General features: G+C 40.7%; 1 protein-coding gene across 7 annotated transcripts in view; it reads right to left on the minus strand.

The window, feature by feature from the left end:
- Positions 1-22,707, minus strand: part of adam12b (ADAM metallopeptidase domain 12b) — a 78,960-nt gene that overhangs the window by 54,796 nt on the left and 1,457 nt on the right. The window contains exons 2-8 of one of the 7 annotated variants that reach the window (XM_058058218.1): positions 21,749-21,958; positions 18,040-18,804; positions 13,725-13,890; positions 11,310-11,373; positions 9,487-9,586; positions 8,148-8,206; positions 4,360-4,619 (exon numbers count right to left, since the gene is read on the minus strand). In XM_058058218.1, coding sequence (XP_057914201.1) covers positions 4,360-4,474 — 115 coding nt within the window. In that variant the 5' untranslated portion in view covers positions 4,475-4,619; positions 8,148-8,206; positions 9,487-9,586; ... (2 more) ...; positions 18,040-18,804; positions 21,749-21,958. Of the gene's footprint in view, positions 1-4,359; positions 4,620-8,147; positions 8,207-9,486; positions 9,587-11,309; positions 11,374-13,709; positions 13,891-15,582; positions 16,637-18,039; positions 21,959-22,707 lie in introns of those variants that run through there. The other 6 variants (XM_058058217.1, XM_058058219.1, XM_058058221.1 and 3 more) reach the window with 6 other exon arrangements.

The following is a 22,707-nucleotide window of genomic DNA, read 5'->3' on the forward strand; positions in this document are numbered from 1 at the left end:
GTAACTGATCAATAACTTCCAAAATGTCACAAAAACACAGCAGTGAAATTGCCGACAAAATGTCGTTGTCTGGCTCCCGTATAATACCAGACACAAAAAAAGATAAATAATAATAATAATAATAATAATAATAATAATAATAATGTGAAGAATACAGATGACATCAAATAGGAACAATAATGTACAGCGTAAACACTAAATTGTACAAATAATTTAAATAAATTTGATTAAATAATAATAATTGACGGCTGCACGGCGGTCGAGTGGTTAGCACGCAGACCTCACAGCTAGGAGACCCTGGGTTCAATCCCGCGCTCTGCCATCTCTGTGTGGAGTTTGCATGTTCTCCCCGTGCATGCGTGGGTTTTCTCCGGGTACTCCGGTTTCCTCCCACATTCCAAAAACATGCTAGGTTAATTAGCGACTCTAAATTGTCCATAGGTATGAATGTGAGTGTGAATGGTTGTTTGTCTATATGTGCCCTGTGATTGGCTGGCCACCAGTCTAGGGTGTACCCCGCCTTACGTCCAAAGACAGCTGGGATAGGCTCCAGCACCCCCCACGACCCTCGTGAGGAAAAGCAGTAGAAAATGAATGAATGAATGAATGATTAAATAATAATAATTGACGGCTGCACAGCGGTCGAGTGGGTAGCACGCAGACCTCACAGCTAGGAGACCCTGGGTTCAATCCTGCGCTCGGCCATCTCTGTGTGGAGTTTGCATGTTCTCCCTGTGCATGCGTGGGTTTTCTCCGGGTACTCCGGTTTCCTCCCACATTCCAAAAACACGCTAGGTTAATTAGCGACTCTAAATTGTCCATAGGTATGAATGTGAGTGTGAATGGTTGTTTGTCTATATGTGCCCTGTGATTGTACCCCGGCTCTCGCCCGAAGACATCTGGGATAGGCTCCAGCACCCACCACAACCCTCGTGAGGATAAGCGGTAGAATGAATGAATGAATGTAGTTTTAGAATAATCCTTCCTGGACGCAAATAAAAATCGTAGCGTCTGTTATGCATGGCCGGGATTGTCCTTTTGCACCAGTCTAAACGAGATAGAGGAAGTGCAACCGCACATCCGTCCGTCATCCTTAAGATGAACTGTCTGTCTTCCAGCTGTGTCTCTGGTCATGACATCTGTAAAGCATCCTTCCAGATGGAGCCTAAAAAGCAGTACGAGCATGCCAGCGGATGTCTCACTACAACAGCGTATCCATCGCATCTTCCTCGGGCAAAATAGAAGGAAGACGCTGAATCACGCCGATAGTCGTAATGACCAATGACGCCTCACAGAGGAAGACAACAAATCAATGCCAGCCTGTCCTCCAAATGTCAAGTGACAAGCCACCCCTCGGGGCTTTGAAAGACAGACCAGGCTTGGTTTATTTCCTAAATGGCTTCAGCAGACGTTGGTTGTTTGAACCGGATGGCGGCCATTCATCAGCAAGTTACATCCTGGTGAAGAAAAACGGCGCTGAAAAAAGGTGGGCTGCGCTCTCCGGGAAAAAGCGAGAAGGGAAGATGTCTTTGTTTGGCCAACAGAAGACGTACTAATCTTTCTAATGAATTCTGTCTGACGCTGCAGCCGGACCGGATCAGAGTCGCAAATCTAATCCAGGTCATTTGGTCGTCTCGCTAATTATTTATTGAGCTTCCTGGGCTCGAAAAATGAGATCAGACCCCCCCCCAACCCCCCCAGACAAGTCGTTGATATGCAGAGGAGAGACAGGCAGAGGGGATTTATCACAGACTTAAAAATATATATTCTTCATTTTTTGCTGTTTTCATTGTCGCAGCCAAAGATCTGGAGGCGCGATAACGCTTGATTTAAACCCTCCCTGATGTTTTCCTTTTTATTTTAATGTGTTCAACATGCTAGTAATGATATTTTTATTACTACACGTGCTAGGGAACTATGTTATTACACCAAATGCAAGTATGAGGCTTGAATCCCTTGTTTTACAGTATTTACCGTAGTTGCTCAGGTAACGCCTCCATTCAATTCATATCGTTTTTTTTTTTGGGGGGGGGGGGGGCGACGATATGTCACAAAACATAACCTCGTGATGTAGTTTTTCATGAACGCCACAAGATGGCGGTAGCTGCAAATTGACGTATCATGAGTGGTTTTATCTACCTCTGCATGCGCTGTAAATTGTTGCACTAAGTACTTTCCGTCATTCCCCCTCCCTGTACCCCCACCAGCTGCAATATTGCGTCCGATTTGCACCTTACCACCTTTACAACATTGTTTCTGTTGCTGCTGTGTAGTCAAAGACAGCTACACTTTCTCATGCACTCCAAATCATTATTAAAGTTTAGATAACAAACCTTTCAAATATCCAAATGCCCGTCTTCTCTGAGGGTTTTAATAGTTTAGACATACTCCCGCCACGCTTTTAGCCATGTTTTTTTTTTTTTTTTTTTAGCTCTGAATGAATGTATGGATATTGTATTTTAATGCATCATTTACGATGTTTTTACTCAACTCTATTGTTTTATTCCTTTTTTCTTCACTGTAAAGCGTCTTTGAGTACTCTGAAAAGCGCTATACAAATAAAATGTATTGTTATTATCAATATTATATTCCACATTCGACTACACTACCGCTCAAAAGTTTGGGATCACTTACAAATTTCTTTGTTTACCAAAGAAAAACACATTTTCATGCATTTCACAAACATTTTTTTTTCCATTTCACAAACATTTTTATCCATTTCACAAACAATTAAAATAAATCAGATGATTTTCAAAGAAGGATGTACATTTTTGCATGGAGGCCTACTCTATTCTAAACTAAAACTAAAATCTCTTACCATGCTGTTAACTACTACCTTCAGAGAGCAGCACAAACAGGGTCTAACAAGGACACAAAAACGCTGCACAACTGTGCAAGAAGACAAATATCTGAGAGTGTGTAGTTTAAGGTCGTCACCTGGCAGGTGCACTAAAATAGTAGCCGTCAAACACCAGTGTCAGTATCAACAGTGAAGCGGCGACTTCAGGATGCTGGACTTCATAGCAGGACTGCCGAGAAAAAGCCATATCTCAGACTGGCCCAAAAAATTACCAAGTGATCCCAAACTTTTGAGCGGTAGTGTAAATTCCCTCGATCAATTAAAAGGCAAAATTAAAGATGGATTAACTCGATGAACTGACGTAACTCAACTTGTTACAATTGAGTCGTGTTCTTCTTTAGACTGCAATCCAGTTGAATCAATAGTGACCTTTCCTCGATTGCTTTAACACAAGACAAGCAATTCCACACAATGTCCTGATTATGCCATGTTTGGCTAACTCCAGTATGATTCAGGTGGCCGAGCGCCGCCAGGTGATGGCATGGCAGCATCCTGATACCGTGATAAGGCTCTCGATCTGACAGCGTTCCAGGAGTTCATCCATGTTTGGTCTACTGAACCACAAAACTGCACTTTGGCTGGAATTGGGCAAGAGTCCACGCATTGGCAGAAGCCCAGCATTGGCTCTCATCAGCAATGTGCCAAGTATCTACTCTCCAACATAGAAGCCCTGCCTGTCATTTGACAACAGCTTGTAAACACACTTGGTCAGTTGGAGCTGTCAGTATGATGACACAGGGCGCTTTTACACTGATAAACTAATTCATACATTTTAAAAAATGCATTGTAAATACTTATATTGTACACACAAGAATAAATTGGAGGAAAGCCATGACAAACAAATTCATAGAGGAAATGGAGTGGATATCCCGCTGATATCAAAGAGATGCCTGGTGCTGTCCTACTTCATTGTTCACACTTTTGACTATTTTTACTCACCGCATTCAGACTCTGTAAGTAATGAAAGTTTTAATCACCCAGTTGGTAAACATTGTAAAAAAACTTGCAAAAACTTTGCTAAAGCATTTGCCGAATACTTTAAAATCTACATGTAAATTGAGTTCATAGTAGAAAGAAACAACACTGAATAGGATGCAGTTCTACATTACTGCAAACTATTGACAATAATAAACATATTAAGGATATATATAGCAAGCATTATTATTATTATAAAGGCAGAATTTCTTGCACAATTCATGTTATATTACATTATTGTGAAGGTTTACCTAATGAAGTGGAATAATAGAATACGAATCAATAGGTTTTTTTCATTCATAATTTACTGCTCAACAGTCCTGCTAATGCCTCAATTGAACAAGCAGCCTATTTGTGTTGTGTTTAAGTTCACTGGGAAAAATATGACTTCTCTATAAAATTAAATGCACAAAAACGTGCATCATATGTGGAAGGAAAAACGAAGATTTAAAGACGAATATACATCCGTAGTAATAGTATTGACAACACAAACAAGAAAAAAAGTGAATGTTGCTTTCACTTACCCCCCAGAGTGTTGTAAATGTCGCCGTCAATGTTAGCGATAGCCGAGGTCAGGCACCAGATGACAGCGACGAAGACGAGAAAAACTAAGTTCTTCCACCTCCGCCACATTCCCATGGTGGGAACCGGAATGGAGACCCGGTCAAGGCGAAGCTGTAGCGGGGAAGTGTTGCGGGGGACGTACGGCTTCAACCACCCGGGCTCCGACGTCAAGTGGGCGAGCTGTCACACTTGAGAACCGCAGGGAAAGTTGTCCTTAGTCCTTTAGATGGGTGACATTCAAATATGGTGGTTGGAATACGTGTGTTAGCTTCACGTTCCCTTGTGGTGCCCGTTTGCTGAGGGCAAGGCAGTCACGAGAGCGGTAAACATTGAATGGAAGGATGTTGGAGTGCGGAGAAGACCCCACAAATACACACTTGGAGCCATGTGCTATGGGCGGCACGCTGGGTCCTAGCGCCTGACCGTTTCATCACATACACAAGACGATATTTAAAGGTGTCATTACGATAATATAGTTTTTCAAATTTTTGACAATCAGACAATGCAATATATACTACTAGCCCTTTATAAGTATTTTCAGTAAACATATAAAATTATAACATACAGTACAACAATATAGGACACAAACGTTAGCAAGGCTAGCATAGCGGCTAACCTTTGTTTCATTTTAGCAGTAACATTATGCTAGGTTAGCCTACTTTTGAACCTGGGTAGTGAAGCTTGCTTTTATTTTTCTTTACAACGCAAGCCTCTGTGAAGCTATAGGAGCAATTAGATGTACTATTTGTCTGGAACTGTAACTTTATTAAAACATAAATTCTGTATAATATATAACAAAGAGTATAATCTAGCATGGTGACAAGTTTAGCCAAGTCAAACCAAATAAAGCAGACAAATAATAATAATAATAATAGGGTGCACAGTGTTCGCGTGGTTAAATTCTGTATAATATACAACAAGAATATAATCTAGCATGGCGACAAGTTTAGCCAAGTCAAACCAAATTAAAAAAAATAAATAAATCAGACAACTAATAATAATAGGCTGCACGGTGGTCGAGTGGTTAGCGCGCAGACCTCCCAGCTAGGAGACCCGGATACAATTCCACGCTCGGCCGTCTCTGTGTGGAGTTTTTATGTTCTCCCCGTGCATGCGTGGGTTTTCCCACATTCCAAAAACATGCTAGGTTAATTGGCGACTCCAAATTGTTCAATTTGGTATGAATGCGAGTGTGAATGGTTGTTTGTCTATATGTGCCCTGTGATTGGCTGGCCACCAGTCCACAGTGAAGACAGCTGGGATAGGCTCCAGCACCCCCGCAACCCTTTTGAGGATAAGCGGTAGAAAATGAATGAATAATATTAATATGAACGATAACAACAGACTATCTTGTATAGCTCGTCTTCTGAGTGAAGCAAAACAGTGAAGGAGATTAGTTTTTTTTCACGTTTGGTGGTCATAAACAACATTAAAAAGTCATTTTCGTATACTTTTAAAGATTAATGGAGGCATTTTTGTCCTAACCCCAGTGATTGCTATAATATCTTATCATAAAAATACTCCAAATCCATTTCAATGAGTTGTACATGACATGCTGCAGCACAGAAGCCCCTGTTGGTAACTGAGACAGGACCATGGAGGACCGATGTTGACATGATTCGCTGGCACCCGTACAACGAAACACTCCCAATCAGCGGCTCCGCTTGATTGTAATCTTCTATTCTTCCTCCATCAGTCCGACACCTCGAGCCACCGGGGAGAAGACAGTCAAGGGGTCTGAGTGGATGATGATGAGGAGGGCGATGCTGCGGCCTGGCAGACCCTTTTTTCTCGCGTCCGACTGTCTGTCAGGCCACGCTCATTATCTGGAAGCAGGCGACATGGCAGGAGAGCTGCTTCTGTTGCCCTCGCATCTGTGGTGTCAGAAGATATCGTGTGGAACATGATGATGAATGATGAACGCTGCAGGCCATAATCAATCACCAGCTTGGAAGAACATGGCAACCACTCGTGGCGCGCTCCTGACTTGGACTCATCACCATGTTTGCATGATGAGGACACAAATAGCTGACATTTTTGGTTTACACCCACGGGTGTCCAAAGTCCAACGCAGGGGCCATTTGAGGTACCATAAAGTAGAATTCATTCATTCATTTTCTACCGCTTTTTCCTCACGAGAGTCGCGGGGGGTGCTGGAGCCTATCCCAGCTGTCTTTGGGCGTAAGGCGGGGTACACCCTAGACTGGTCGCCAGCCAATCACAGGGCACATATAGACAAACAACCATTCACACTCACATTCATACCTATGGACAATTTGGAGTCGCCAATTAACCTAGCATGTTTTTGGAATGTGGGAGGAAACCGGAATACCCGGAGAAAACCCACGCATACACGGGGAGAACATGCAAACTCCACACAGAGATGCCCGAGGGTGGAATTGAACCCTGGTCTCCTAGCTGTGAGGTCTGCGCGCTAACCCCTAGACCACCGTGCCGCCCCTAAAGTAGAATTGCGGTATTGTCCATAAAGATGTGTTAAAATTAGAGTTGTCTTATTGAATCTATGTCAATATAATATTTAAATTGAGATGTATGCGTATGACCATACAGTATGTGATGTATATATTTAGAGTATACTGTATTGGGACCGCAGCACGTGTTCTTTTCCCTGCAGGCTGTGATTAAATGTAAAAAAAAGGTCCCTTTCACAGAGTCTCCTGAGTTCGATTAGCTTGGAATTCCTGCTGTTCCGGATGGGAGGTTCCAAGCCGGGGCCTCAAGTCAGTGACGAAACGTGAGACCCTTACCATCGCAGTTTATTAACACCTACTTTAGCAATGACACAGTCAAGGTGCTTTGCTAAGAGAGCGCACACTCAATTTCCTGCAGTGACCGCTTTGACTCCTTATGTCCTTTTCCATTTTTATCCTCCATTTTTAAAGTCCAAATATAAAACAATAATACAGCTAGTATCAGTGAATAGCATGTAATGAGCTAAGGAGATGACATTGGTATACCAATTTTATGTTTTTTTTTTGTTGGTAGAATGCTGTAGAAAACGTTTTTTGCATTATGATTTGGTTAAAAATTTTACTGTCAATTTGTGTTTTTTGTGCGATATATTGAATAATGATTGAAAACAGCAGAATTAGAAGTAGCTAAAAGACAGCTGTACCCTGGAATTAGTAATACTGTCAAACTGACATTTCACACATTACTAAAAATATATATCAATGTATTTCCAAAAATTTAATAATATATTTTTTTATAATTGAATAATTAAAAATATATTTATATAAATACAGGCCTGATGAAAATCTTAAGACCAGTTGAGAAATTGCTAGAATTGCTGAGTTTTTTTTTTTTTTAATCGCGGGGGTGCTGGAGCCTATCCCAGCTGTTTTCAGACGAGAGGCGGGGTACACCCTGGACTGGTGGCCAGCCAATCACAGGGCACATATAGACAAACAACCATTCACACTCACATTCATACCTATGGACAATTTGGAGTCGCCAATTAACCTAGCATGTTTTTGGAATGCGGGAGGAAACCGGAGTACCCGGAGAAAACCCACGCATGCACGGGGAGAACATGCAAACTCCACACAGAGACGGCCGAGGGTGGGATTGGTCTGCGCGCTAACCACTCGACCGCCGTGCAGCGGGTAACTGACATATAAAAATGTAATGAATTATTATAATATTTCACAATGCTTATAATAAAACTCTGTATGGACACTTTCTTATTATTATTAACATGTACTGCAAAGCTGAAATAAGTCGATACCATTTGCCGTTCAGTGCAGCATCATCTTTTCATCTTTGCAAGATCTGCTCCAGAAGTTTCTGCAAAAAAAAAAAAACAACAAGAAAACAAAAACACTACTGATGCTTCTAAAAGAGCTAAAACAATATGGCCGCACGCCTGTAATCTCCTTTGTGGAGTGGGGAGCTGTGCACCGTGGCAGCAAAGCGGTGCAGCTAAATTGCTTTTTCACTCCATCAGTGTCGATCCTGCTGTGGCCCAGCTCAGGTGTAGCGGCAATCATTTGACTTTTGCTATCTGACCAAACACGCCGCCGTGCAATCTTACCGCACCGCCCCAAACAGCTGGAAGCTCATTTTAAAAGACATCCCCTCTATGCCCCGCCTACTCACACATATATATATATATATAGATGTGTGGAAATGAAATAACATCCCCTCTCTCCTGGAAAAAAAAAAGCAAACACAACTTTACCAGGGAAGTGCCAATCTCACCCCGGTTGAGCCGAGGTAATAACTTCATTTGAGAGGTGGAAAGGTCACGCTCTCCCATCACGCCACCAAAAAAACATAGAACGGGGCAAAGTGTGCTCCTAAAGTTGCACAAAACTTTGGACATGGAGGCCCCTGTCATGCATGATGCCGCTTCACATCAGGGGACCTCAGTTCAACTCTTTCTATTGTAAAAGACACCGCAATAAGATGCCAAGATTGCACAACCATACGTATCATCAACTCAAAATTAAGTTTGTGTTTACACTTCATAAGAGTGCTTAACTTCATTTCCTGCAGCTACCAATGTTAAAATGTTACTTAAAAAGGCAATATAGACATCATTATCATACGCTAATATTAGTGTACTTCATTATGAAATATGGAAAAGTTTTTTATCCCACTGTTGGCGTTATTGTGTATTTAATATCTAGAATTAGATGTCATAATAAAGAATTTTTAGAAGGAAAAAAAATAGATGCCACTATTGAGTTCGTCTAAAAGGTGGGGTGGGACTTTTAGCGGTCAAACGGCGCCCTCTGCTGGAAAACAAAAAATAACATCCCTGTACATGAAGGCTGTTGTTTTGTATAATGAATTTCCAATCGATTAACATCAACAGTTAATTAAAATAAATTACGTCCAATTAATTCATTACCATCAAAAATCTGCAATTTGAATCACAATTTGATAAGTTAATATTGGCTTTCAACACAATTATATTATAATTTTATTTATATATTTTTCATTATATATTGTAATTATATAATAATTATTATAATTTAGATCAGATATAATAGTGTTTTTAAGTTATAAAATTATTTTTGGTAAATATAATTTTCCAACCAGCAGTATTAAAACGTGCACACCTTCTTAAAGACCTCAGCTCTCAGTCTGTTGGCTTGCCAAGATGCTCTCTTCTCTTCCTCCTGCTTTTTCTTCTCCACCTCCGGCAGCTTGTTGTACATCCTGCAAACACCCCCCCAAACGTAAACACGTACAAAAGGCAGATTCAAACAGGGATTAGGGAACCTGACGCATATGAGGAGTTATCAGGTGAACGCCCCCCCCCCCACCCACCTCCCCACGCCCCAGCTGTCGGTCTGTTGCTGATGCTGCGAGTCAGATAGCGTCACGTTTGACAAAGTTACAATGGGTCGCCATCTTCTCATCTTGGGCGACGTGGCAGATAAGCGACATAAAAGGCAGGCGATAAGGCACATGGAGGACTGTTCATATCTCCTGTCAAGAGACAGGATAACATGTGTGTGTGTGTGCGTGTGTGTGTGTGTGTGTGTGTGTGGAGAGAGGGTGGGCATCAAAGCCGCATCTTGTTGACAGTAACTGTCCAGATGTGGCGCTGATGCTGATACCGAGATACGGCACACTCCACCTGGTGACATCCACAAATGTAAGATAATAATATCGCATAACATATCATAAATGCTCAATTGATTAAATGAACTGTGTGGGCCCATAGAAGCAAATAACCACCGGGGTCTGGATCAAATTGGTATTAACAGCTGTGGCTGTAGGCAACCTCCTTGATGTTGTTTTTTTTCAGTTAACTCCACAAATGGCTGTATTTGAAGGAGGTGGAAGAGGTTGTCCAGAAATCGGACATGGTTGGATCCACGATCCCTCCAACCCTGGAGACCCTATGATGGTGGTCGGAGGTGGCCACGTATCCATCGACTAACCCAAATATCACCCCTTGGTCAAAGAAATCAAACTTTTTCTTTCCACTTTCTCATGCACTCCAGATCCTTACTAAAGCAAAATGTTAATTGCAATGCATCGTGGATGTTTTTTCCAGTACATCATTGACATTCATTCATTTTTTTACCGCTTGCGGGGGGTGCTGGAGCCTATCCCAGCTGCGGGGTACACCCTGGACCGGTGGCCAGCCAATCACAGGGCACATATAGACAAACAACCATTCACACTCACATTCATACCTATGGACAATTTGGAGTCGCTAATTAACCTAGCATGTTTTTGGAATGTGGGAGGAAAACCGGAGTACCCGGAGAAAACCCACGCATGCACGGGGAGAACATGCAAACTCCACACAGAGATGGCCGAGGGTGGAATTGAACTCGGGTCTCCTAGCAAATTATGCTAATGATATAGATTCCAAATCCTAATATACTGCAGAGTGAGAGTCTTGTCTTCTTTTTATAGTAAATATGACTAAAACTTAAAGTGGACCTATTATGCTTATTTTTCCACCCTTTGTATTGAGTTGTGGACTCCTGTAGAGTAGCTGCACACAATAACCCGCACAGAAAACTTTCTAGATCTTCCAGAATCTGCACCCATTTCAGCTGTATTTCCTTGGATTCCTCTGTGACATCACAAAGGAACAGTTTTGCAACGCCCTCTGGAACCGAGCGTTTCGAGCCATCCCAAACTTCTTTCAGTGTTCACTTCCAAATGCGTGAACGTCATTATCTTAAACTTTGGCATGGTTTAACACTAGAATAAAAACATTCTAACTATATTTATAGGCCAGAAAAATGGAAAAAGCAAAATAGGTCCCCTTTAATTAAACATGTGACAGTTTGGCCCTGCAACTGATTCTTCTATTTTCAATATTTCCTATGAGGAAACTAGTGTGGAAATCAAAAACAAAGTGACGGTGACCTTACAGGTTCCGCTCTAAAGGCGTAAAGTGACGTGGTTCACTCACCGTCTGGACCTGCGCTGCATCTCTCTGCCTGATATAGACCTTTCCCTCGGCTTGAAAAGGTTATCTAGGACACACGCATGAATTGCAAATGGGAATTAAGATGTTAATGACTACAGCAATGCAAATGCGTATCGCTATCTGATGCACAATCAGGAGCGCCAGGTTAGAGTTCAGCGGTAGAGCCTTTGACGGACGATCTCCAGGACCCCGTTTGAACTCTTAGTGCCCCCTTCAGGTTTGTTGTAGTTTGAGTTGGAGCACAGCTGAGCGACTACAGCAGGGGTGGGCAAACTACGGCCCGGGGGCCACATCCGGCCCGCCAAGTGTTTGAATACGGCCCGCCCAATCTTTCAAAATAATTTAATTTAAACTCAACATACAACCTGGCATCATGGCCTGAGCCAACCTTTTGATGGTTGTATCAATTTTGTTGTTTGACATGGTCTGTTGTTTACAAAGTGCTCCTGAAAAAAGAGACACAAGCACATAATAATAATAAAAATTAAAATAATAATTATTATATTATTATTATAACTATTATGATTATATTTATTATATTAATGCTAATTATTATATTAATTATATATAATAATATTGTTATATTTGCATATTTTACATAATAATAATATAATAATAATTATTTTAATTTTATTTTAATTATTATAATATTTTATTATTTTAAAAATATTTAAATATAAATATAAAATAATAAATAATAATAGCAGATTGCATGACAATTTTACAGATACAACAATACCAGGTGGACTGTTACGTGTAAAATATATAGTCTGCCCCCCCCCCCCCGGAAATGTTGTTATATCAATGCGGCCCGCGAGTCAAAAAGTTTGCCCACCCCTGGACTACAGTATGTTTTGGACTTGAGCCCCAGCAGGGCGCCTCCGCTGGTCTCAGATTGTAATTCCATGAGTGCAACGCATGAAAATGTGTGCAATAATAATAAAAGTATATCCTAATTATTATGACGGTCCATATGCAGCTCTTAGGAACACTGTCATTAATTAGATTTTCCACCAAGCTTCCAGGTGTCCCACACTGTGGAATCATCCATGAAAAAAAGTGAAAAAAAATCTGATGTGATAAAAAAAATGTGATTGCGATTTAATCAGAAAGCATGAGGGGAATTTCTGATGAGACAGAAATGTAAATGTGTCAGAGCGCATGTGTGTGTGTGTGTGTGTGTGTGCAGGCTGAGGTGACAGCTGCATTGGTGCATAAAGGTAGAAACATGAACAATGTTAGTGTGGAACATTCAAGATATGAAACATAACAATTATGTGCCAATGAACAATGACTGCAGTAGTAAAAGGCATTTCATTACATTCATTCAACAATAATAAACATCATTGTATTTTACTGAAACATATTGCACAATAATACATGTTTTTAATATTTTATTTTTTAGTTTTTATTTATTTTTTTATTTTAATATTTTGAAATACATTCACGTCAATTCAATAATGAATAATAAATGTTTTTATAATTATTTACGTGTAATCAAAATTTTTACCAACCTTTAGAGCCCTTAAAAAAAATCCCAATTATTCTTTGTACACATCTGAAACATATTGCACAATAATACATGTTTTTAATATTTTATTTTTTTGTTTTTATTTATTTATTTTAATATTTTAAAATACATTCATGTCAATTCAATAATTAATAATACATTTTTGTACACATCTGAAACATATTGCACAATAATACATGTTTTTAATATTTTAGTTTTTAGTTTTTATTTATTTATTTTAATATTTTAAAATACATTCATGTAAATTCAATAGTTAATAATAATTTTTTTAATAATTATTTACGTGCAATCAACATTTTTACCAACCTTTACAGCCCTTAAAAAAATCACAATTACTCCTAATACATATTTGAAAATGACAAAATATTATCTTACTTGAATTTAATGAATTTAATCAACTTAAGTTACAAACTTTATTTTACTTTGTTATTTTTAATGAATTTGTCTATATCATATTTTACAATAAAACACATTATTTATTTATGATGCAAGTTTTATTTATTTATTATATTTTTTCTGAATTTACTGTGCCAAGACATATTGTTTATGCTTTATTTTGATGTGTTTTATTTGCTGTCAAAGAGCTGCAATGCTCAATAGCTGCCAGCAGAGAGCAAAGCGGCATAAATGGCAGCCAACGAGCCACACAATATACTGAATAATGTAGCTCAGTAAACTACCACTGTCTGGCAGAATCAAATGAACATAAGTAAACATATTGAACAATAATAATCCCCCCTTCAGTGACTTCTCATAATGTTATTTCACGGCAGGTCTCGACCCCTAAAGTGTGCTGTCGTATTGCAGTACCGAATAAAAACTGTTATAGCATGTGTTCAAAAAGGACTCACCGGATCACTGCTTACCGCTAAGTGGATCCGGTGTGGTGCAATTCGTCCTTTGTGTGCCCCCGCCCCATCCCAGACCCGGGACCCGCAGGGCTCTCTTCCTCCTCTTCGCCCTCTGCTCCATCCTCCTCACTCGACCCTGGGATCGGCTGATGAAGTCTGGCCTGAAGAGCTCCAGAGCCTCCTGGGAAGGGAGAGTGGAAGATGGTCGAGGAGTGAGCCGCTGCTGTTGCTTATTGGTGGAAAATAAGTTCAGCACTTTGACACTAATCCCGGCAAGGAGGGGGTGGATCCTGGCTGGGTTCAACCTGCTCGGAATGTAATCTATTCCTTAACCTTGATAAATCCCCTTCACCGCCTTGTAATAGCGAGGTGCCGTGGCGCTACACTCTGCTTTAGTGGGGATAAAAGGATGGGAGGGAAGAAAACCTGGCAGGACTTCAACTTCAATCAAGAGAAAGATGTCCACAACATCAAAAGACAGCAGTTGAGTAGCCACTGGAAACAAATAGGCCAAACGTGAGCTTGGATGATGGAATTTTGACAGTTGACAGCTTTTAGTCAGTTTTATAATGTGTAGCGAAGCCTTTTTTCATTCATTCATTCATTTTCTACCGCTTTTCCTCACAAGGGTCATGGGGGTGCTGGAGTCTATCCCAGCTGTCTTCGGGCGAGAGGCGGGGTACACCCTGGACTGGTGGCCAGCCAATCACATATAGACAAACAACCATTCACACTCACATTCATACCTATGGACAATTTGGAGTCGCTAATTAACCTAGCATGTTTTTGGAATGTGGGAGGAAACCGGAGTACCCGGAGAAAACCCACGCATGCACGGGGAGAACATTCACACAGAGATGGCCGAGGGTGGAATTGAACCCTGGTCTCCTAGCTGTGAGGTCTTCGCGCTAACCACTCGATCACCGTGCCGGAAACCCTTTTTTCTGAAAAAAAGTGTACTATTTGGAATAATATGATCCTAAAACCATGAGTGTGAATGGTTGTTTGTCTATATGTGCCCTGTGATTGGCTGGCCACCAGTCCAGGGTGTACCCCGCCTCTCGCCCAGCACCCCCCGGAACCCTCATGAGGAAAAAGCGATAGAAAATGAATGAATAAAACCAGGCTGCACGGCGGTCTAGTGGTTAGCGCGCAGACCTCACAGCTAGGAGACTGGAGTTCGATCCCAACCTCGGTGGAGTTTCCATGTTAGCGGTTTGCATGTTCTCCCCGTGCATGTGTGGGTTTTCTCCGGGTACTCCGGTTTCCTCCCACATTCCAAAAACATGCTAGGTTAGTTGGCGACTCCAAATTGTCCATAGGTATGAATGAGAGTGTGAATGGTTGTTTGTCTATATGTGCCCTGTGATTGGCTGGCGACCAGTCCAGGGTGTACCCCGCCTCTCGCCCCGAAGACAGCTGGGATAGGCTCCAGCACCTCCCGCGACCCTTGTGAGGATAAGCGGTAGAAAATGAATGAATGAATGTAGTTTTAGGGCTGCACGTCGGTCGAGTGGTTAGCGTACAGACCTCACAGTTAGGAAACCTGGGTTCAATTCCACCGTCGGCCATCTCTGTGTGGAGTTTGCATGTTCTCCCTGTGCATGCGTGGGTTTTCTCCGGGTACTCCGGTTTCCTCCCACATTCCAAAAACATGCTAGGTTAATTAGCGACTCCAAATTGTCCATAGGTATGAATGTGAGTGTGAATGGTTGTTTGTCTATATGTGCCCTGTGATTGGCTGGCCACCAGTCCAGGATGTACCCCGCCTCTTGCCCTGAAGACAGCTGGGATAGGCTCCAGCACCCCCCTGCGACCCTCATGAATGAATGAATAGTCCTAAAAAAAAAAACAGTTAGCTTGTTTCTCCTACTTTGAGACTGAGTGGCTTGGGTGAGTCCTCCAGCGAGATGAGGAGAGAAAAAACAAAGCAAAAACATCAAAACACGTCCTAAATGAGTGGCTTTAAATGGTGCCGTATTAAGGAACGTAATCCGGCGGATGGAATCACAGTAAATACTTTCACGACGCTATCGAGTTCCATCAGCGCTTTATGATGTGTAAAAACGAGAAGAAGACACCTGAAAATGACCAGCAGCAGCAGCAGCAGCTCATAAAGCGAAAAGAGCCTTCGGCAACACGAGTGTGGCCTATGAATAATGTAGAAGATGACAGTGCATCCTGTCCTGCTACTAGAACCCCATTCCTCCTGCTTTTATGGAACATGCATCATAGCTGAATAACCCATCAAGGACCATGTAAACCCGCGAGTATCTCATTTCCCAACAAAACATAATATCCGCCTAAATGATTCCTCCAGGATACGCCAGGCCGTTTAGACTCCAAATAACTAGTTCCAACAAAAGCCCTTGCAAAAGCTGCAGCAACGGTATTTTGCAAGCCATGAATTAGTCAAGCGCCACTTTTCGAGACTGTTAGGCAGCCGCGAGTCCTGCTTTTCACGGGCCAGCCTTTTGGATTTTGGTCCGTGCGGGAAGAGCAGCGCTATAAATAATGGCGCACATGTGATGGCTTCATTCCATTTACTGTCCCAGGGAGCCATGGTAACCTGCAGAGCATCTTCTCGCAGGAGCAGAGTAGTAATAAAACACACGCTATGGTGATGAAAACAACTGTATTCCGAGCTTCAGAGTGGAAAGGCAATCAGTCCGACAGGCATCCGATTCGGTCAGATTGGGGCTGCATTATAATTCCTTCACAAGAAACATCATACGCAATATGCAACTGCAAGAACATTGTCATTTTTATGACATGGCTGGGGTGTCCGATAATTATCGGCTTGATATTAGCATAAAAATGGGTTGATATCCATATCGGTTGATATCGGTATCCAGTGGCGTCATTAGGCCTACTTTAGGGGGGCTGAAACCCCCTAAATAATTTTCTATTTTTTATTGATTTTTTTTTTTTTTACAAAAAAATCTCAGACAAATCTCTGACAAAATCTCTGACATTTTAGGGGGTCTCCTAAGCCCCCTAAATAATTTGATATTTTGTATTGATTTTAATTTTTTTTTACAAAAAAAATCTCTGACATTTTGACATTTTAGGGGATCCTCAGTCCCCCTAAAATGTTCTTAAAACCCCCTAAATAATTATATATATATATTTTTTTATCTCTGACAAAATCTCTGACATTTTAGGGGGGCTTCGATCCCCTAAAATGTTCTTAAGCCCCCCCCTAAATAAGTCAATATTTTTTATTTATTGATTTTTTTTTTTTTTTTTTACAAAAAATCTCAGACAAATCTCTGACATTTTAGGGGGACTCCTAATCCCCCTAAATAATTTGATATTTTGTATTGATCTTTTTTTTTTTTTTTTACAAAAAACATCTGACATTTTAGGGGGTCCTCAGTCCCCCTAAAATGTTCTTAAAACCCCCTAAATAATTGTATATATTTTTTATCTCTGAAAAAATCTCTGACATTTTAGGGGGGCTTCAACCCCCGAAAGTGTTCTTAAGCCCCCCTAAATAAGTTAATATTTTTTATTTATTGATTTTTTTTTAATAGATTTTTTGGTTTTTTTTTTACACAAAAATCTCTGACATTTTAGGGGGGCTTAAGAGTAATTTGATATTTTTTTATTGATTTTTTTTTTACAAAAAAAATCATATTTCATATAATAGGGCAAAAGCAGGCTAATACTAGCCTACTAGTAGTAGTAATAATCAGAAGAAGAATAATGATAGTAATAATAATAATGACGCCACTGGTGAACCGCGACACCATCAAGGGCCTGATATCATATTGTGAACTTTGATATTATTAAATAGTTGTAAAAAAAAAAAAAGATGCTAAAAACATGATATATATTTAAAGACAAAGCCCTGTGTTATCATTATTATTTATTAGTATCAAGATTTCATTTTTTCCCCCTTCCTTTTTTGCTGTTTTCTTGTTGTTGTTGTTGCATATGACCCCTGGGCGTACTTTGGACTCCCCCGATATGCAGCAATGCAAAGACTTCATAAAGTTTGAAGGCAGGGAAGAATAAATGAATGTGCATTATTTTTGTTTTTGTGTCGCATTTGGGATTCATTTTAAAGATTGTGAATGTGCAGCAAGATGAATGCGGTGTATGTTTGAGAGAGGGAGAGAGGAATAAATCAAAAAAAAAAAGGAAAAAGAGAATCTCCAAGTCTTTTAAAGCCACCTTGGCAGCCGCATTCCGACATTCATTCCCGGCAAACACCTCGGAAATGTGATCTTATCAACAATAGCTGGAGAAAATAGGCGAATACACAGATCAATTGCCACGCGTGCTTTAGCTTTTCACCTGTGGGGCGAGATGATGAAATTCATACCTGGGCTGGGATTGAAAGTGTGATGGAAAAGGCAGCGGCTGTCGAGGGATGCCTCATCTGCATTCCGCCTCGGCTTGTTTTCCGGGCTCGGCTTCGGGAATGGCAGCAATCTCACGTCGTTCCCAGCACGAGCCAACATAGTTTGCGTGACCTTTTGCCCTGATTGCTTTGAGGGAGGTCCTCCATGTTGGCTGACGTCCAACATGGCCGCTTCGGATCTCCCGGAAGTTTGCTTTGCTTCATGCTGCCGGTTAACCGAAGACGCGCAAAGGCGAACAAACAAGGTGGACCTGTGTTGCTGACCCGCTCGTCTTTCTCGCGGCGCCGCCACGGACAGCCAAAATAGCCTGTCCAGACACACCACGGAGCTGGTGCACCTCGGCGGCACCTCTCGGCGGATGCAGGTACGATAGGACGAGGGTGGCGGAGATGTCGGGATGATTGAGCCATCTATCACGCCGTGAGTTCTTCCCCTCTCCATGGAAATGGGTCCGCGCCGTGCAATTTGAATGGTCTCATTCCCCGGACCGCTCAGCGCCAATCCATCAGCTGGTGAGTGGGCTCGTCTGCACTCATTAGGCCTCATGATTGCAGGATTCCGTTGGCACGTGTACCGTCGGGCGCTCGAGACACTCATGGTGAGTGATTACACTACCCTGACGGATTCTGGGCTGCCGGACTGGACTGGAACCACGGCGGGGACCCTCGTGGGATGTCTGTAGGCGATCCAACTGGAAGGATGTTCCGATATGGAAACAATTCTACCTATAGAAAATATGAACATCATAAATTTGGATTCACAGGACGTGAAATAAACATGAGGCCTGTCATCCTTACGTATCAAAGTGTCAAAATGATGCAATGTTTTAGTCATGGTCCTCCTCGGTACACCGTATGGATATTGTTACGTATAAGTGAAATATCGGATGTTGTGCTCTTTTTGATATTTCATTCTCTTTTTGCCATGATTTGTACGCATGCCGTTATCATTTTCTTCCTCATTTCCTTGATAAAAGAAAATACAATGCAATTTCAACATGGAATTATGTCTTATTTCAGAAGATGATTGACAATTTGTACAAAATGTTAAAAATGCTTTAATAAAAGTGTAAAAAATTACCTTCAAGTATACAAAATTAAAAATAAATATGCCTTTAAGTGTCAAAATAACTTGAATGAAAGGAAAAAACATAATAATAATAATGATGAGTTTAACAAAATAAAAAAAAAAATAAATATAAATTACTCAATTTTTTTTCAATGCCTTAAATGAAAGCATACCCATAATAAAAACAAATTAAAATGAACAAAGCATAACAAATTATAATATAATTAAAATTAATAAAAGAGTAAAAAATAATCAAAACTAACATAAAGGCATGAAAAAATTATAAAAATAAAAATGTAATTGAAACCAAATAAAATTGACTTAAATAAAATAAAAAAAACAATAAATTAATAATGACTTAAGTAATGGTGCAAAAAAATAATAAAACAATAAATAATAAAACAAATAATTAAAAATATTTTTTGATTAAAAAACATTTTTTTTAAATAAAAAAGGCTTCAGTATAAAGGAGACAAATTAAAGTGTAAAAAATAATCAAAATAAATATGACTCAAGCAAAAGCAGGTTATGACTTAGTGACCATCGGAAAATGTGGGTCCTACAAGTGTAAAAATAAGTGAACCGCTGCTGAAATACTGATGCAACACGTTTGGGATCTTAACGTTGATGACAAAAGACGGCAGCAGTTTGCTACGTTTGCAGTGTAAAAAGAAGTGCTGCAAACTGTAGTGTCATTTGTGTACTGGCCCGAAAACTGATGACAAAATAAATGTGCATTTTTCATTTACTTTCTAACATACTTAGCTGTCATAAAAGTGTAAAAATAAGTCAAGCACTGCAAACAATTGTGCTTAAAGTTTGCTTTATAACCAAATTCAATATTCAAACGTTCCTACAGCTATCGTCCAAGTGTAAAAAGAAGTTCCAACATTAAGTTTAACTTTGAGTAGAATCAATCAATGGTTTCCCAAGTCATGTGACCTCGCGGGTAACGGCGGCCTCATTGATGTGAGGTGTCGATAAGCTCAGGGAGGTCCAGCTGACATCGATTCTCTATTGTTTTGTTGTGGAAACACATACAAAGCACACATCACGACAAAATCAACACTCCACTCCACTCACCGCTTGATCGCATGGTAAATAACGCCAGTCAGTGAAAATAGCTTTTTCTCCCGACACTTCATTAGCACATTCTTCGCTTTATCACGTCGCCATCCTGCCATCTCCGTCCCGGAGCCATGTTCCGTTCTGGCTTCCAGCACGCAGACCGACACGAGATTATCTCTCACTTCTCTGCACATGACGACTCTCCTTAATGTGGTTATCTGCATTCCCTGCTTGGCACATTCCCCGGAATGCCGCTACACGCTAAACAATAGCTTACAATGTTGAGGCCTGTTGTGTCACAAGGAGGAAGCTGACCCAAATTAAATGCTATCCATGAATTAATTACCCATGTGAAATACATTTTCATATGTAGCATGTATAAGCCGGCGGCACGGCGGTCGTGTGGTTAGCGCGCAGACCTCACAGCGAGGAGACCAGGGTTCAATTCCACTCTCTGTGTGGAGTTTGCATGTTCTCCCCGTGCATGCGTGGGTTTTCTCCGGGTACTCCGGTTTCCTCCCACATTCCAAAAACATGCTAGGTTAATTAGCGACTCAAAATTGTCCATAGGTATGAATGTGAGTGTGAATGGTTGTTTGTCTATGTGTGCCCTTGTGATTGGCTGGCCTGAATGAATGATGTATAAGCCTAAATCAGGGGTCGGCAACCCAAAATGTTGAAAGAGCCATATTGGACTAAAAAAAACAAAAAACAAAAATTATTATTATTATTATTAAGCCTTATATAAGCCCTATAACAAAGCTGTATGTATCTATATTAGCTATATTAGCCTATATTAGCCCCAACCAACTTTATTTTAACATTCCAGCCCCGAGGCATTTCACACCGGACGAACTTCCTGGTTCAAAGGTCAGGTAAGCCCACCCTACATAGCTGTCCAAAGTAAATGCCTGTAAAAGTCGGACCCGAACAACAAAACATAATAATATCCCTAAGTGTCATTCCAAATATATACTGACAAAAATCAGAAATAGTTCACTTTGAAATCACTTTGTTACTAAATATGTACCTATGATAGGATTGTGTTCTTACCAGTTTAATGTGACTTCCGTTTACGGACATGACTGGTCAGCTTCTCAACATCGGGTATGTAAGATGAATACGATGAATGCAAATGATTCGATCCAAGAAACGTTTAATTCTCTGTTCTCTTCGGTTATTTTTCTCTTTTTCCCTTTGGGATCCATTGCCCATCACACAGCCGCCGGTTTGTTTACAACAGCCACCTACCTGGCATCCCGCCCTGCTGATAGAAACGTGTGTCGCAGGCTATGACGCAAATCTTCGTTGACAGAAATGTTGAAATTTAATATTTACTTTACACATTTTTACAGCATTGGCAAACATTAAGAATGTTTGTCCTCCTACAGAAACCAAAAAATATATTTCTCTCCCCCATGTTTTTTTATTTTCAAAAAATTTTCAAAAAGCTCCATGGAGCCACTAGGACGGCGCCAAAGAGCCACGTGTTGCCGACCCACGTCCTAAATGTATGCATTGGAGCCATCTTACCTTGTCAAGCTGCTTTGAAGGCCGCAGACAATATATTCCTGTCTCCCAGCACAATCCACTGTGTTAAATCCTATTAAAGTCAAGTCAAGATAGAGATGAAATGATTGCAGGAGTCACCAAAGCGGTCCAGAATGATCTGCGGTCCGGTCGGAAACTCGTCTCAGCTGATAAATGACACCGTGAGCTCTTCTTCGAGGTTCAAAGGTGGCGCTGAAAGAAGAAGCGGATGTAGGATTAAGCAATCACTGCTAAAATGTTAACGTTTCCTTAGGGATTCCTTCAACGTGGCTTTTTTTTTTTTCCCTGTGAAGTTTTTCAGTGTTTGAGGAAGAGTGATGCTCCTCCGTTAGCTCAGGTAGCGCAGCGTGTGACCGCCTCTCATGTTGCTCAGCTTACGTAACGGTTTCCTCTTGCACACGTTAATATTGATGATGAGTTAGCCGGCAAAGTCAAACGTCTCAAATGTGGTATAATTTGGGGGTCAAACAAAAGGTGCAGTCGATCCCTCGTTCATCACTGTTAATTGGTTCCGGACTCGAACGCGATAAGTGAATTTTCGACAAAATAGGACTCCTGTATAAATTGAATATTTTTATAGTTAAAGTGTAGAAAACCTGTTTAAGACCTTCTAATTATATTTTTAAAAACAGTTTATTTCCTCGAGCCATCATCTCCCTCAACAAGATGTAACCATGGCAACCAATCGTCCTCTACCATGTAGACCCTTTATTTATTATTTATTCTTATAATTCTTTGATTTATTCTTTATTTATTCTTCTAATTTCATACTGTCTTGCACTGAAAATGGAGCTGCTGCAATTTCATTCTACTATATGCAAAATGACAATAAAGGGCATTCTGATTTGTAAGCAGTATTAGAGCTCTCTAGGCATGAAATAGCACCCCTACAGTCACTTTTACACTTGTATTATCCAATAGAGTTGACATAATATGGCTTA

Source organism: Doryrhamphus excisus, chromosome 20 (assembly GCF_030265055.1).
Source record: "Doryrhamphus excisus isolate RoL2022-K1 chromosome 20, RoL_Dexc_1.0, whole genome shotgun sequence".
NCBI classification, from domain to species: Eukaryota; Metazoa; Chordata; class Actinopteri; order Syngnathiformes; family Syngnathidae; genus Doryrhamphus; species Doryrhamphus excisus.